The following is a 15,377-nucleotide window of genomic DNA, read 5'->3' as shown; positions in this document are numbered from 1 at the left end:
GAGCATTGGGGATGTAGGACTACACTTAAGAGGGAATTCGGGGGAGAGAAAAGGGTCAAGGAGAATCTAAAGAGATTCTACAACTATATCAAGGGCAAAACATTGGGGAGAGAATAAAGCCACTTAACCATCAATGAGGTTGCCTATATATGGAGTCACAGGAGATGGGTGAGGTGTTAAATGAATGTGTCTCGAAAAGAGTTAACATTACAGAAGATGAACTACTAGCTTACTCTTAGGAGCACATTAAGGTAGATAAAGACCTGGGACCTGGTCAAGTGGAGGTCGATCTCTGGCAAAGGGATCGCAAGCTCCGCGATGGTAACTCCACTGGCTCCCCGCGGTGGAGCTCCCGGTCGATTTCCACCAAAAGGATGCCAATTCTTCGATGTTAGGCCACAGTGCAGACTGAGATACCATACGGAAAAAAATCGCATCTCTGTCGAGGTAAGTTAGAAAAAGTCCCCCCCCCCCCCACCCCACCCCCCACATGAAACAAGCTAAAGAACACTAAAAACATACATTTAACACATACTATTTAAACACAAAGAAGGAGGGGACAGACAGACTGTTGGCGAGGCAGCCATTGCTTATGAGAACTGCTAATTGTTTAAGAGATCTCAGGAACAGCACCTAACATGCAACATTTATTGTGTTGGGGAGGGGGGGGGGGGGAAAGGAGTGGGAGAACACATATTGGAATTAAATTTTCCTGATTAAAATGTTCTTCTTACTGGGAAGGTGGCATATTACAAAGAAACAAAGGAGGCTAGGTTTGCATGGACATGGTGTTCCTGTAGCAGAGTTTGAACAATTAGTTGTTCCTGACAATTTGTGGAAATGCCCAACCTCTTTTCTAACTATTTAAAATCCATTAGTTCTTGGTTACTTTAAAATGCTCTAAAAATCAAATTCTGGTGGTTAACTCTTTATTTCTTCCATCTTTGAATAACAAGTAGTCCTCATTTACACATTGTTTAGCGGATGCTGCAAATACTCTTCTCTGGGCATACTTGGGGGAGAGGGTAACTTCTATTTGTACTCTGTGTGCTCTTGAGGTGACTAAATAGGGCAATATGGGAACCACATGTAGATGGGTGGTGACTGACTGGGTGAGTAGGTAGCTTGTGGTGCAATGTGTTTCTTCCACCACAAGGTATCTGTCTGTTCTTGATGCATGAACTTTGATACTTATGAATACTATTTCACACAAACTTCTCAATACTATTACAAATACTTCGTCTTCACTTTGGACATGGGCCAGAGGTTCCAAGGAGAAAAAGGCATGATGCCATTAGGCTATATGAACAATGAATTTTCCAATTTCAGATAATCTTCTCCCACATCTGTCCACTTAGTTTTCTTCACCCTTTGTTCATTTTGCCCCCCACCACCCACACTCCCCCACCTGGTTCTATCTGGCCAACATCCTCTACACTTCTGATTCCACCTATTATATACCAGCTTCTGTCCCACCCCTTGCTTGTGCTGCTCTGTACCATCTATCTTTTCGCTTCCCTTTCAGTCCTACTGCAGGGTCCCAATTCAAAAGGTCGCGAGTTGTCCTTTTATGTCTCCACAGGTAGTGCTGAAGCTATTGAGTTCTTCTGGTATTCTGTTTCTCTTTGTTTCTGACGCAAGCATCTACAGATTCTTTTGTCTTCACACTGCTGGCCAACTTCCTCTTCCACACTCTAAGGCTGCATATGTTTTGGGGAGGAACTCTGGGTCGGTTGTTTTGTGGTTACTGAATGGTCGGAGTGCAGATTGATCTCAAGGGATGATGTCACATGGAAGGCATGGATGGATTGGCTTCATCCAAATGCAGTGGAGCCAAATCTCAAAAAGAGAGGTTGAAAACTATTTTGGCGTAATTGCGAAAGTTGGCGACCATCCAGAGAGGGAACATCAGAGGAAGTGACTTTGAGAGCCTGGAAAGGTCTGTTGTCTGTGGGGAGTCAGAATGGAAGTCAGGCCGCAGGAGCATGTGAAAGCAGAGGCACTAAGCTGCGGTGACTTAGAAGCAGTAGAACTTTTAAATTGAGTTCAAGGTAACGCTAAGTTGCTACTGCAATTGTTTGAATGGCTGCAATAAACTTAATGTAGAGTTTATGAAAAATATAATACAATATATTTATAATGGTGGAGACAATTATATTAAAACAACAAGTGAAGTGGATAACTTTATGGTCAGGAGTGTGTAAATCCCTGCCTTCAGAATTAATCCATTGGAATTACTGGTTCATGGAATGAATACTTAAAGCTCATGAGTGAAGAGTTTTGGAGTTGCATAGAGTAAAAATTAATGTTTGACAATATTTAATACTGTGTACTTGAATCTCTGAATTAGCCAACTCCTTATGTAAATATGTTTATGATTTTACGTGATGAATTAATGTCGTGAATGGGTTTAAGACATTGGTTTAGGGGAAGAACTGAGTGAATATATGTACCCACAGCATCAGAGACTCGGGTACAATTTCGAATGGGCGCTGTCTGTGTGGAGTTTGCATGTTCTCCCTGGGATGGCATGGGTTTCCTCCAGCTGCTCCGGTTTTGTCCACATTCCAAAGACGTGCTCTTTGTTTGGTTAATTGAGCTCTATAAAATTGCCCCTCGTGTGTAGGGAGTTGACAAAAAGTGAGGTCATGTGGAATGTGTGAGCAGGTGGTTGATGGTCAGTATGGAATTGATGGGCTGAAGTGTCTGGTTCCTTTTTTTAATCTCTAATCTAAACTAAACCTTCAATGCATTGTAACTGCTGCTGCTGTTGGTTGGATGTTGACAGCTTTCAATAAATCATTTTGTGGCTTCAGTGAGACTTGGTTCTGATGTCTGATTCACCAGGTACTGATCCTACTGACATGCTCGGGTCCCAGTTCCTGCTCTCCCTTAAAGCGTGTGTGTTCACGGGAAAAATGTATTGTGCTGTGATGTTACAACTTTCGTTGAAAAAGGTATATTAATTAGAAGTGTGTTCAGTCATCTGGATAATCATCCACTGCGGCAAGACCAAAGTCATAAGTGTGCCCGATTAATGGAATATTACTTGTAACTTCCTGTATCTTATTAAATATCAGCACCAAAAAACCTACCCATGCATGACACTTCTTTCTCTTCTCTCCTCTCTCTTTCTTTCCCCCTCTTTCCTGTTCTCCTTCTCTTCTCTCTTGCTTGCCTTCTCTTTCCTCCTCTTTCTTTCCTTCTCTCTCTTCCTCTATCGTTCTCTCTTTTCATCTTTCCTTTTTTCTCTCTTTCCTTTTCTCTGTTTTTCTCCCTCTCCCTATCTCTCCTTTTCTGTTCTCTCTCCCTCTTTCCTTTTTATTCTCACTTTCTCATCCTCTCCTTTCCATTTTTGTTCTTTCTCTTGCTTTTTTCTCTCCAACAAATCTTAACATTCTCTTTGAGGTCAAAGCTGTACCATTTTCTGTGCTCGAGTGTAAATGCTGTTTGATGATTTCCCCCAAACACCATGGGGCAGATGAACAAGTTGTTGCATGATACAATCTAAACCTGACAGCGGGAATCTTTGTTTGTGATCTATAAAATAAATCACTCATTCAACACTGACTTTAAAGAGATTTTGCATCAAAGAGGACTGAACAAAGCGAGGAGCAAGTTCATGGAATGATAGGCCCAAGGAGGAGGGTAACTTGAGGGAGTTGATACGCAGCTGTAGAATTGATCTAGAACTCAACATCTCTGATTTGTTTTGTTTTATAATTTAGGCTACACAGTATAAAAGAAACAATATGACACAAGATCCCTGTAAATCATTGTCTTGGCTCTCTTGGCTCAATTTAGAATTGTTGTTTTCCCCCAAACATTCTCAATCTGACGAGGAGTGTATGTTTGGTGGCCTAAAGAATTCAAGTGCCTAGTCCCTGGCTGGCGTCAAGTTGTGGAACAGCATAAGTGAACAAAGTTAGCCGGCCAGGAAATAACTTGCCCACAAAACTCCTCTGGAGGTTTTTGCCAGCAACTGAATCTCCAGAAACATTCCAACTATTTTAGAATGAAATTATTAAGCTATTAAATAAAATCAAGCAACCTCACTTAATTCAAAACATTAAACTCGCTGGTAAATAATGCAAAATCAGGTTAGTTTGAGGACCTTCAGTTCTTCATTGAACAGGGCCCCCGACCACTTCCTTTCCTGGCAAAGCTTCAGTAGCCATTCCCAAATGCATGCTTCCACTATACACATGTTGCACTCTCGCGAAGCTACACCAAAAATTATTTTTCAAAGTCTGCTGTCAGATCCTGTGCCAGGTTAGGCCAGATGTGGAATCCTGTGGGAAGGAAGGTAATGAATGGCATTAATATGGCCAATGATGTGCATGGACTAACTATGTTAATACGAAAGCCAGAATAGCACACCAATGCCTCTACTTCTTGAGGAGACTGATGAAATTCGGCATGTTTCCAGTGATTCTTACAAACTTCTACAGATGCACCATAGAAAGCATACTGCTGGGTTGCATCACAGCTTAGTTTGGGAACAGCTCTGCCAAAGACCACAAGATATTGCAGAGAGGGGTAGATGTAGCCCAGTCTATCACACAGACTGGACTTCCCACGATAGACTCCATCTGAACTTCAAGCTGCCTAGGAAAAGCTGCTAACATAATGAAAGACCGGTCCCACCCAGTTCATTCCTCCTTCTCACTGTTCCCAACTGGCAGAAGATATGGAATCTTGAAAGCACACATCACCAGATACAGGAATAGCTTCTTCCACTGTTATCAGGCTACAGACTGGTCCTTCCATGGGCTAGGGTACTATGCAATTCATTTCTACCCCATTGAAGACATTGGACTTTGTCTATGAAACTGATGCCGACAATTATATTTTTACATTCTATCTTCCCTTTTGCTCTATCTATTGTATTTGACGATTGTATTTATATTTGGGTATATCTGATCTGTTTGGAAAGCATGTAAAACAATGCTTTTCTCAATACCTTGGTGCATTTGACAATAATAAACCTGAATCTAAAAAGGCAACGTGTTTAAACTTGAAAGGCTGGAAACACTCAGATAGTCAGGCAGCATCTCTGGAAAAGGAATCTGTTAATATATTGGGTCAAGTACCCTCTGTCAGATTAAAATGCCAAGAGGATGGAGGAGGGATTGAGAGGACAAAATGATTCTCTGTGAAAAGGTGATACTGAAGTTTCCATAGTTATAAGTTGATAATAAAGCCATTTACTTGAAAGGTTATGGAGCGTAGTTAGAGAGACAGTAAAGTAACAAGGGAACACATAAAAGATATGAAACATTATTCAGCAGTGTAGGAAATGCTTAAATCAAGCAGTATCTGCAGAGGGTGGGAAAACTCTTTCATCGAACTTTACTGGACTTTATCTTGCATTAAACATTATTCCCTTCATCATATCTGTACACTATGGATGGCTTGATTGAAATCATGTACAGCGTCTTCGCTGACTGGTTAGCATGCTACAAAGGCTTTTCACTGTACCTCGTTACACGTGATAATAAACTAAACTAAATTGTTAATGTTTTCCGTGGACAACTTAGAACAGAACTGCCCAGTTCTGATACAAGTGAAGAGAGTTGGTTACCTCCAATTGAGCAAATAAGTCTTCAACGTGCCCAGATGGACGATGCAGTGTTGCTTTGCTGGGCATCATTAAAACTGTGCAAGAAGCCGCAGGCAGAGGAGTCTGAGTAGCAATGGGATGGAGAATTCAAGTAGTAGGCAGCAGGAGGTTCAGCACTTCCCCCGCAGAATGAGCGCCAGTACTCTGCATTTCATTTAACCTCGCTGGGAATGGACTATTGGAGCATAGCCATAAGCTATGAACTAAAATATTTGCAAAGGAATCATAAAGCTTGCTGTCAATTGTACTCTGCAAGGGTGACAAATCAACTTTCCAAACAAAGTGTAATATAAGAAAACATTTAAGATTGTTGAGCGTACGGAAGATGATCAAAGTTGAGATGCTTTGGCCCTGACTGGAGAACACAAGACTCTCAAACATAGAGATTAACAGTAGACTTGAAAGAGATGCTCAGTTGAACTAAATGCTGTTCGGTGAAGCATGAAATGGGCAATAAATCAGCAAAAGAAGAACACAATTCTAGGATTGATATTAAAGATACTGGAACATTTTTTTAAAAACAGTATAAATCTTTAAGATGCAAGTTCGTTTGGTGGAAAGCACCAGGGGTTAAGATTAAACATAAAGCTGGGTTAGAGAACCAATGCTGGTAAATGGAGTGAAGAGTTTCTGGCGTAACCTTTATGGTGTTACGATGTATATTTAAGATTCGGGTTTAGGATAGGCAGGCTTAAGTGATTTTTTTTTTTGTTTGGAGATGCAGCATGGAACAGGCCCTTCGGTCCACTGAGTCCGGGCTGACCAACAATCACCCCATACAACAGTTCTATCCTGCACCTCTCTTCTAATCAGCACCCTCAGTCAGAATCAAACCCGGGTTTCTGGTGCCGCAAGGCAGCAACCTTACCGCTGCACCACTCTGCCGAGTGTATGAATGAGTCAGTGGAATAACATCGTAACTAGTGCGAGTGGATGATTGATAGTCAAAGAGCTTCTTTTCATCTGTTTCTATAAACTAAACTTTACCTGCCTGTGGAGGGCTTCGCTCACTGGGATTTCGAATCCCCAAGTCCATCAGCAAGATGTGGCTTTCAGGAGACATTCGGAGATCTTCAAGTTATTATTAATATTATTGAATAACTTCATAAATTGAAAAAATGTAATTATTTTTAAATATAAAAGGTGAATCTAACTAAATATACCATGCTAACAAATATTTAGTAGCATTAAACTAAACCAAAACATTTTTCTAACAAAAGCAAATTGTCTTCCCTTTTGCCTCTTGATTCTTTGTCTTGCAATCTCCATTGGAATCAGTAGGGTTTCCAAGCCAGTGCCAGATCTAAAAGCATAATAATGAAAAGTCATATATATTCCTTTTTATCAGGCTGCAAAACCAGCAGGAAGTGATCCAGCTGCAGTTGTTGAGATAAAGATAGCATTGAATCAAAGGAAAAGGCTTACAATGTTGCCAACATAAGCAGAAATTCTGAGCACTAGGACCATTTCAGAATTTCAATGGCCAAGGAGAGCAAGGCATCGATACAGGCAAGGCCAAATAGTGTTCAAGAGTAGGCAATCGCAAACCAGATTGTGGGAGCTTCTATAGATTTGTTAAAAGAGGTTAGCAGAGTTAATGTATTGTTAGAAATCAGGAACTGGAAATGCTGATTAATACACAAAAGGCCACAAAGTGCTGGAGTAACTCGGCAAATCAGGCAGCATCTGAAGATGGATTCTGACCCAAGATGTTACCTACCCATGTTCTCCAGAGTCGTTGCCTGATCAGCTGAATTACTCCAGCACTTTGTGTTCTTTAATGTAATGTTAACTGCAGTTTTTGAAACAGGTGGTCTTGGAGATAGTCGATGCACTGGTTCTCATCTTCCCATATTCTGTAAATTCTTTACCATATCTCAGGGGTTCAGGCAGCACAGGGTACACAGATCCAAGATGTTGAGACAACAATGACTGAGGCACTCACCCGTTTATCTTCATACTATGAGGAAAACCAGCTGCGTGCCAACCCATTGAAAACAGGTCTGTGCATTCCACCTGAAGGACCAAGAGGCTAACCATCAACTATGTCACATGGTCTGGACTCCCACTAACACATTGCCCAAACCCAGTCTACTTTGGAGTCACACTCGACCGCTGCTTAACATTCAATGCACATGTGGGGAAAAAACTAAAGCAAAGGTGGGCACCCGCAACAGCATATGGAACAAACTCACCACCACCAAATGGGGTGCCAACCCAACAACAGTACATACTACAGCCTCAGCCCTCTGCTTCTCTGCTTCAGAACACACCTGCCCTGCTTGGGAGAGATCTACATATGCAAAGAAGATCAACTCATCCTTGAATGGCAGTTGCCGTAGAATCACTGGGTGGCTCCGATCTACATACATAAACAACGTCTACCTACTGGCTGGCATCACTCCCCCAGACATCAGGAGAGCAGTCGCAAGTAGGACAGAGCATCTGAAACAACTGACAGACAATAGACACCCATTACACAACCATGTGCCCCCTCCTAGGCGGTTAAAATCCCATAAGAGCTTCCTAACCAGTGCCACCCCATTGGAAACAACACCAACTGAAGCTCGCCTCCAGGTGTGGAAGAACAGACTAGCCACTGTCCCTATTTCCACCAAGACGGGCACATACCAGCAGCAGAGTGCTTACCACTTGGTGCTGATCAACACTGGCTGAACTGGAGATGTCTCAACCGACTGTGAACCGGGGTCGGGCGGTCAAGGGTGACAATGCACAAATAGGGCTACATCGAGGGTACAACAACCTGTGACTGTGGCACACAGACCCAGACAATGCAACACCTACTGCAATGCCCATTGCTGGATAATCCATGTACTACTGCAGACTTTCCACCTAACACTCCAATAGCGCAACGATGTGTACAGCAGTGGCGAGCCGCAATAGAGCATAAGGACACGAAAGAAGAAGAAGAAAAAGAAGAGGCAGCATCTCTGGAGAAGCTGCTGAGAAAAGATGTTGGCAACATTTAGTGATCCCACCTCACATTGTCATGTCCTGTAACTCGTGACTGCCACCAAGTGTTCAATTCTCAGAGCCTGTTTATTGTGAAGAGACTTTTGGCTGCAAATTAAAAACTCCCTCGGATACCAGAATTAATGCATTGAAAATGGGTTTTATATGGAAATCTGAGTTTTTTTAATATAGTGAAAGTTGCAGGATGCAGTTTGGCCAGAGGTTCCTTGTCTTCAGAGTCAGTACCTCGTGGGTTTCCTCGGGTGGTCTGGTTTCCTCCAACATATGTGTGGGTTTATTGGTTAATTGACCCCCCCCCCTCCATCCCCAGCGTGAAATAAGTGGATGTGAAAGTGGGAAAACAGTGAACAGTGCAAGGCGTTGCATTTTGTGAAGTCAAACCGAGTCGGGATCTTCGGAGTGAATGGCAGGGTCTTGGGGAGTATTGTAGAGCAGAGGGATCTTGGTGTGCAGGTACATAGTTCCTTGAAAGTGGTTTCACAGGTAGATAGGGTGGTCAAGAAGGCATTCAGTACATTGGCTTTCATCAATCAGTGTATTAAGTGTAGAAATTGGGAAGTTATGTTGTAATAGTATAAGACGTCGGTTTGAAGTATTGAGTTCAGTTTCAGTCACCCTTCCGTGGATAGGATGTTGTTAACCTGGAAAGAGTGCAGAGAAGATTTACAAGGATGTTGCCAGGACTTGAGAGCCTGAGCTATAGGGAAAGGCTGGGCATGCATGGACTTTATTCCTTGGAGTGTAGGAGGATGAGGGGTGATTTTAAAGAGGAAAAAAGATCATGAGGGCAATAGATAAGGTGCAATAAATTGTAGTGTTTGTTCATCACTACTCATGATTTCTCCTGAGCTCATATGACTTGGATATTCAGAGTCACAGTGAAATGTTGTTTGGAGCCACAGTAAGGTCCAGCCTGGTGTATATGCATTAAATAACCTTATTAAATAGGCGGCACGGTGGCGCAGCGGTAGAGTTGCTGCCTTACATCACCGGAGAACAGAGTTTGATCCTGACTTCAGGTGCTGTCTGAATGGAGTTTATATGTTCTTCCCGTTACCTGTGTGGGTTTTCTCTGGGTGGTCCAGTTTCCTCCCACATTCCAAAGATGTACAGGTTTGTAGGTTAATTGGCTTCAGTAAAATTGTACAAAATGGTCCCTAGTGCGTACGTTCGTGCCAGTGTACGGGGATCGCTGGCCGACGTGGACTTGGATGGCCGAAAGGCCAGTTTCCACGCTGTATCTCTAAACTAAACTAAATTAAACTAAACGTAAACTAAACCTGGATCTAGATATAATGAGACTAAGTGGGACAGGTTGGGTCCCAGTCTATCGCTGCTCACCTCCCCCACTGCCCTCCTCCCTCTATTCCCCACTCCTCTCCCACTATTCCCCCTCCTCCCCCACTCTCCCTCCTTACCCCCTCCTCCTCCTCAATCCCTCCCTCCTCACCTTCCTAGGTATTTCCCACTCCCTATCTCCCCCCTCCTCTCCCTCTAATACGCTTTCTTCCCCCACTCTACCTCCTCTCCCCCCCTCCCTCCCTTCCCCCTCCTCTCCCTCTATCCCCACCACCCTCCCTCCTCACCCCCCCAGGATCTCGAGGTTGCTGCTCCTTTCCCTCCTTGCATTCCGTAGCTGTGGCTGCGGGGCCGCGGCGGATGTGGTTGCGGGGAAGCCGGGCCGCGAGCCGCGGCGGCTGTGGTCGTCCCTTCTGGCCGCTTCCGGCCAACTGGCGGGGCGGGCGTGGTCCATCAGTGGGGCCGTGCCCGCTGTCCCGGTGACTCCCCTTTGTGAGTGACAGGAGAGGAGACCAATCTGCGTGCTGGCGACTGACAGGAATCTGCGCATGCGCAGTTTTTACGATTTTTAAACCTTAATACATTTTACGATATACCATCGATCGGAAAGAAACTTGTTGCACTCGCAGCACAGGAGAACAATGAGTTATCTGGCGAGAAATCGTAGCGTTATCGCGTACCGTTTTTGCGCAGTTAAAAAAAACACGCAAACCGGAAGAGCAAAAGATCAGAGTTCCAGTTATGTATTGATAATGGCCAGCACATTACTTTGTGTTTCTTGGTAAATGCTACGTTTTGTTAGCAATGAGACATTTATGTCTCTTCAAAAAAAAGTGCTCTGCTCATTGAAGAGTTTAAAGTGGAAAAAACACAAACCTAATAATTCACTGATTATAGTTCCTTGAGCAAAAAATGTTGTGTAACTGAAACAAAGAAGCAGACAAAGACAACTCGCCTCCTTTGAAGAAATTAGAACCAGTATTAAATTAGCTAAATTAAAAGATTCTTGCCAGGGAAATCATGCAAAAGAAAGCATTAAATTGTAGTGTTAATTCATTACGACTCCTGATTTTTCCTCCTTGGATTCAACATCCACTTTTGTCTGCTTTCTGCTTCTGGAAGCTATTTTGCATGCACAGTAAAATAAAGATCAGTGTATTGTAATTGAGTGCAACCAAAGGAGGAAACATTTAAAGCTGAACAGGTGTCATCAAAGTCTGGAAAATTATATCACAACTAAATATAAACTCCAATTCACCAATGAAGTTGCCATTACATTGCATATATCACAATCTTTTGCATGTTGAATTTGCTTCTTATTCTAGAAGAAGTCAATTGTGTCATTGTTAAGCAGCATGAATAGGTCAACAAAGTCTGCACTGACCAACTAGCATGAATTTTTCACTAATTCCACACTGATCACATTCTATTCTCCCCATATGCTTATTGATATCCCCCTCTCAAATACCTTCTTACCACACATTAAGAACAATTATACCAGAATTATGGGCAGTTATGCCGCAAAATTAAATTACCGACCTGCTTGTCTTTGGGATATGTGAGGTATCCTCTCTTTGGAAATCCAGGGAGAACGTTCAAACTCCAGACAGATAGCATGGTAGGTTGTGATTGAAACCAAGTCATTGAAGCTGTGAGACAGCCCATCTGTGAGCAGGCCTGTTCTACCATACACGGCAGCAGAGATATAGAAAGAAAATCATTTTTTAAAAAAACAACTTTGTTTCAGAGTATTTCTTGGGTTTTTTTTGGATGCCAGCTGATCCAAATAAAGACAAGATCATATGTAGGGATAAACTCAACTCAAACCTGCCAACAAAATCAAGTGCCTGGATTCAAATGAGTTAAAATAAAGTGGCAGCTGAGAATGTTATGATGCAGTTAAATACTTAACATCGAAGAAAAATAGGCAGTTATTGTTTTGAATAGGCAGTTATTGAGTCTGAAGAAGGGTTTCGGCCAAAAACGTTGCCCTATTTCCTTCGCTCCATAGATGCTGCTGCACCCGCTGAGTTTCTCCAGCATGTTTGTCTACCTTAGATTTTCCAGCATCTGCAGTTCCTTCTTAAACAAGTTATTGTTTTAGTTTAGGTTTATGATCTTCACAAATGTGAAGGTCATCGAGTTCATTTAAGTCTGTAGAAGGCTCCCGACCCAAAGTGTCCCGTCACCTATCCATGTTCACCAGGTATGCTGCCCGGCCTGCTGTGTTACTCCAGCACTTTGTGTCCATTTTTGTAAACTAGCATCAGCACCTCCTTGTTTCTACTTGATGATCTTCAGTCATAATGTGAGTAAGATTCAAACAATCAAAATGCCTGGTGTAAACATTTGTTATGTATGGATAATGTATCCCCAGAGGTTAGTTATCGCAAATGCAAATAAATTGTGGAATTACGGTTACTTTGTGCTTTTGCTTTTATCTAAACTGTTGAAAAGTCACTGACTCAAAGTCAACAGTTTCTTCCTGAATAGTTTTTTCCCACATTTTCTCTTTTCCCTTTTGATTTCCAGTATGTGTGGTATTTTGCTGTTGTTAACATAAAGATCTGATTTGCCTGTTTAAAATGTCTTACATGGGTCCTTTTACTCTTTCCAGACTGTGCGGGCTGTGGCAGGGATATTAAAAATGGACAGGCGTTACTGGCTCTGGAGCAACAGTGGCACCTGGGGTGTTTCAAGTGCAAATCTTGTGAGAATGTTCTCACTGGAGAGTACATCAGCAAGTAAGTACAGATTCTTCTCTACCTTAAGATACACAGAATCCATTGCTGAGCTATCTTCTTTCCATTTTGAAGTTTGATGCAGTATCACGCTGGAATTAATTGGATTTTGAAAGGGAACTGGTGTTAGGAATGTCATGTTGGAAATTAACACTGTGAATTATAAAAGCAAAATGCGATTGCTGAAAATCTGAAACGAAAACAAATTGCTGGAAAAATTCCTGTGTAAACCTGTCAGCAACTGAGAGTGAAACAGTTAATGTCTCACGCAATGATCTTTATTCACATCTTGGGAAACGTTTGAAGCTAAATATTAAGATGGAGAGAACACAATTAAGATTTTGTGGTACAAGGTTAAAGAGGATAGCAGTTGGACAAATAAAGAACCAAAGATTGGTCTGCTGTGCTATAAATTAGAGTAATGCCCCTGTCCCACTTAGGAAACCTGAACGGAAACCTCTGGAGACTTTGCGCCCCACCCAAGGTTTCCGTGCGGTTCCCGAAGTTTTTTGTCAGTCTCCCTACCTGCTTCCACTACCTGCAACCTCTGGCAACTACCTGCAACCTCCGGGAACCATACGGAAACCTTGGGCGGGGCACAAAGTCTCCAGAGGTTTCCGTTCAGGTTTCCTAAGTGGGACAGGGCTCTGACATTACTGACTTCATTATGATCCTGGATATCTGTAATGTTCTTAGTCAAGAAACAAGGTGCTGTTTTTGAGATTACCTGAAACCCTTTTCTTGAATGTCTCAAAAGTAATTTTATCAGTTATTCATAATGTGCAGCAGTCAGTACCTAAAGTGGACTCTGGGTGGCAGAGTTGAGGCAGAAATCTTGAAATCATTTGATGTGCAGTCGGGTTAGTATTGGGACAGTGGGAATATGGTGGACTTTTTCATATTTATATTGCAATGACGTTTGAAGAGGTACATGTAATTGATTAGTTTGTAAGATATGGTGTAAAAGATCGTGAGAGGATTAGATGGCGTAAATGCCTCTTTTAACCAGAGTAGGGGAATCAAGAACCAGAGCACATCAGTTTAAGGTGAGAGGAGAAAGATTGAATAGGAACCTGAGGGGCGACTTTTCTTACACAAAGGATGGTGGGTATATGGAACGAGCTGTCAGAGGAGGTAGTTGAGGAAGGAACTATCACGACATTTAAAAGACATTTGGACAGGGACATGGACAGGATAGGTTTAGAAGGATATGGGCCAAAGGCAGACAGGTGGGACTGATGTAGATGGGGCATGTTGGTTGACGTGGGCTGAAGGGTCTATTTCCATGCTATATGACTCTGACTCTGTATGTTCAGTAAAATTAATTGGATGTTGGCTTTAGGTTATAAAAATCAACCTAAATATTGTATATTGAGCATATATCCCACTGAGATAATCTCATCTCTGAAATACCTGTGGTAATCTTTTGTTTCTAATTTATTTGTGGTTTAAATGTGTGAGTTTTGCTTCCAGTTTTGGTAATATTTATAATTTTATTTCCTGGATATGTTGCTCTTATTTTTCCTTTCTTCCTTCTATCCACAAATGTCTGACAGAGATGGTGCTCCTTATTGTGAAAAGGATTATCAGACACTCTTTGGTGTGAAATGTGAAGAATGTGACAAATTCATCACAGGAAAGGTTCTGGAGGTATGTGAACAACAGCTGCTTGTTAATGGATTGTGTCAATATTCGGGGTAATACAGGGAAGGTATGTTCCTCACATAAATTGCAACCAACTGAAGTCAAATTACATATTCTATACTAGTTACTTTGTTCTATATGTTTTTTTTAACTCTGCTCAGCAATTTCTAACCTGTAAATTCCGATCAGAAGTGCTATTCTTGAACCTGGAGGTAACGGTTCTCAGACTCCTGTCGCATCTCGGCGATGGTAGCAGCGAGAAGAGAGCATGGCTAGGGTGAAGGGGATCTTTGGTATTACCTGCTTTCTTGAAACAATGCTCCCTGTCGATCCCTTCTACGGTGGGGAGATCAGTACTCATGATGGCCTGGGCAATGTCCACACTTACTGCACTCTCCTTTGTCCTTGATGCAACCAGTCAGACACAAATTGCTGGAGTAACTCAGTGGGTCAGAGCATCCCTAGAGAACATGGATAGGTGATGTTTCGGGTCGGGACCCTTCTTCAGATTAGTGTTGTCTGACTAGACTAGACTAATTATGTCATCTATCCATGTTCCCCAGGGATGCTGCCTGACCTGCTGAGTTACTCCAGCACTTTATGGTTTATTTTGTAAACCAGCACCACAGCACACCACTATAAACCCACTGACTCCCATGGCTATCTGGACTACACTTCTTCCCACCCTGCTTCCTGTAAAGACTCCATCCCCTACTCCCAATTCCTCCATCTACGCCGCATCTGCTCCCAGGATGAGGCGTTCCACACCAGGGCATCTGAAATGTCCTCATTCTTCAGGGAACGGGGGTTCCCCTCCTCCACCATAGATGAGGCTCGCACCAGGGTCTCTTCCATACCCCGCAACACTGCTCTCTCTCTCCCCATCCCCGCACTCGCAACAAGGGCAGAGTCCCCATAGTCCTCACCTTTCACCCCACCAGCCGTCACATACAACAAGTAATCCTCCGTCAGTTTCGCCACCTCCAACGTGACCCCACCACTCGCCACATCTTCCCATCTTCCCCTATGTCTGCCTTCCACAAAGACCGCTCCCTCCGCAACTCCCTTGTCAATTC

At 42.8% G+C, this 15,377-nt stretch overlaps 1 protein-coding gene across 6 annotated transcripts in view; it reads left to right on the top strand.

Annotated features, from left to right (window-relative positions):
* ablim1 (actin binding LIM protein 1) overlaps positions 1–15,377 on the top strand; it is a 250,952-nt gene that overhangs the window by 133,673 nt on the left and 101,902 nt on the right. For all 6 annotated transcript variants that reach the window (XM_033033929.1, XM_033033930.1, XM_033033933.1 and 3 more), the window contains exons 5-6: positions 12,534–12,660; positions 14,214–14,307. In XM_033033929.1, coding sequence (XP_032889820.1) covers positions 12,534–12,660; positions 14,214–14,307 — 221 coding nt within the window. The remainder of the gene's footprint in view (positions 1–12,533; positions 12,661–14,213; positions 14,308–15,377) is intronic.

This window comes from Amblyraja radiata, chromosome 15 (assembly GCF_010909765.2).
Source record: "Amblyraja radiata isolate CabotCenter1 chromosome 15, sAmbRad1.1.pri, whole genome shotgun sequence".
Lineage (NCBI taxonomy): Eukaryota > Metazoa > Chordata > Chondrichthyes > Rajiformes > Rajidae > Amblyraja > Amblyraja radiata.
The sequence above is the reverse complement of the archived record's forward strand: the minus strand, read 5'-3'. Positions and strand labels throughout refer to the sequence as shown.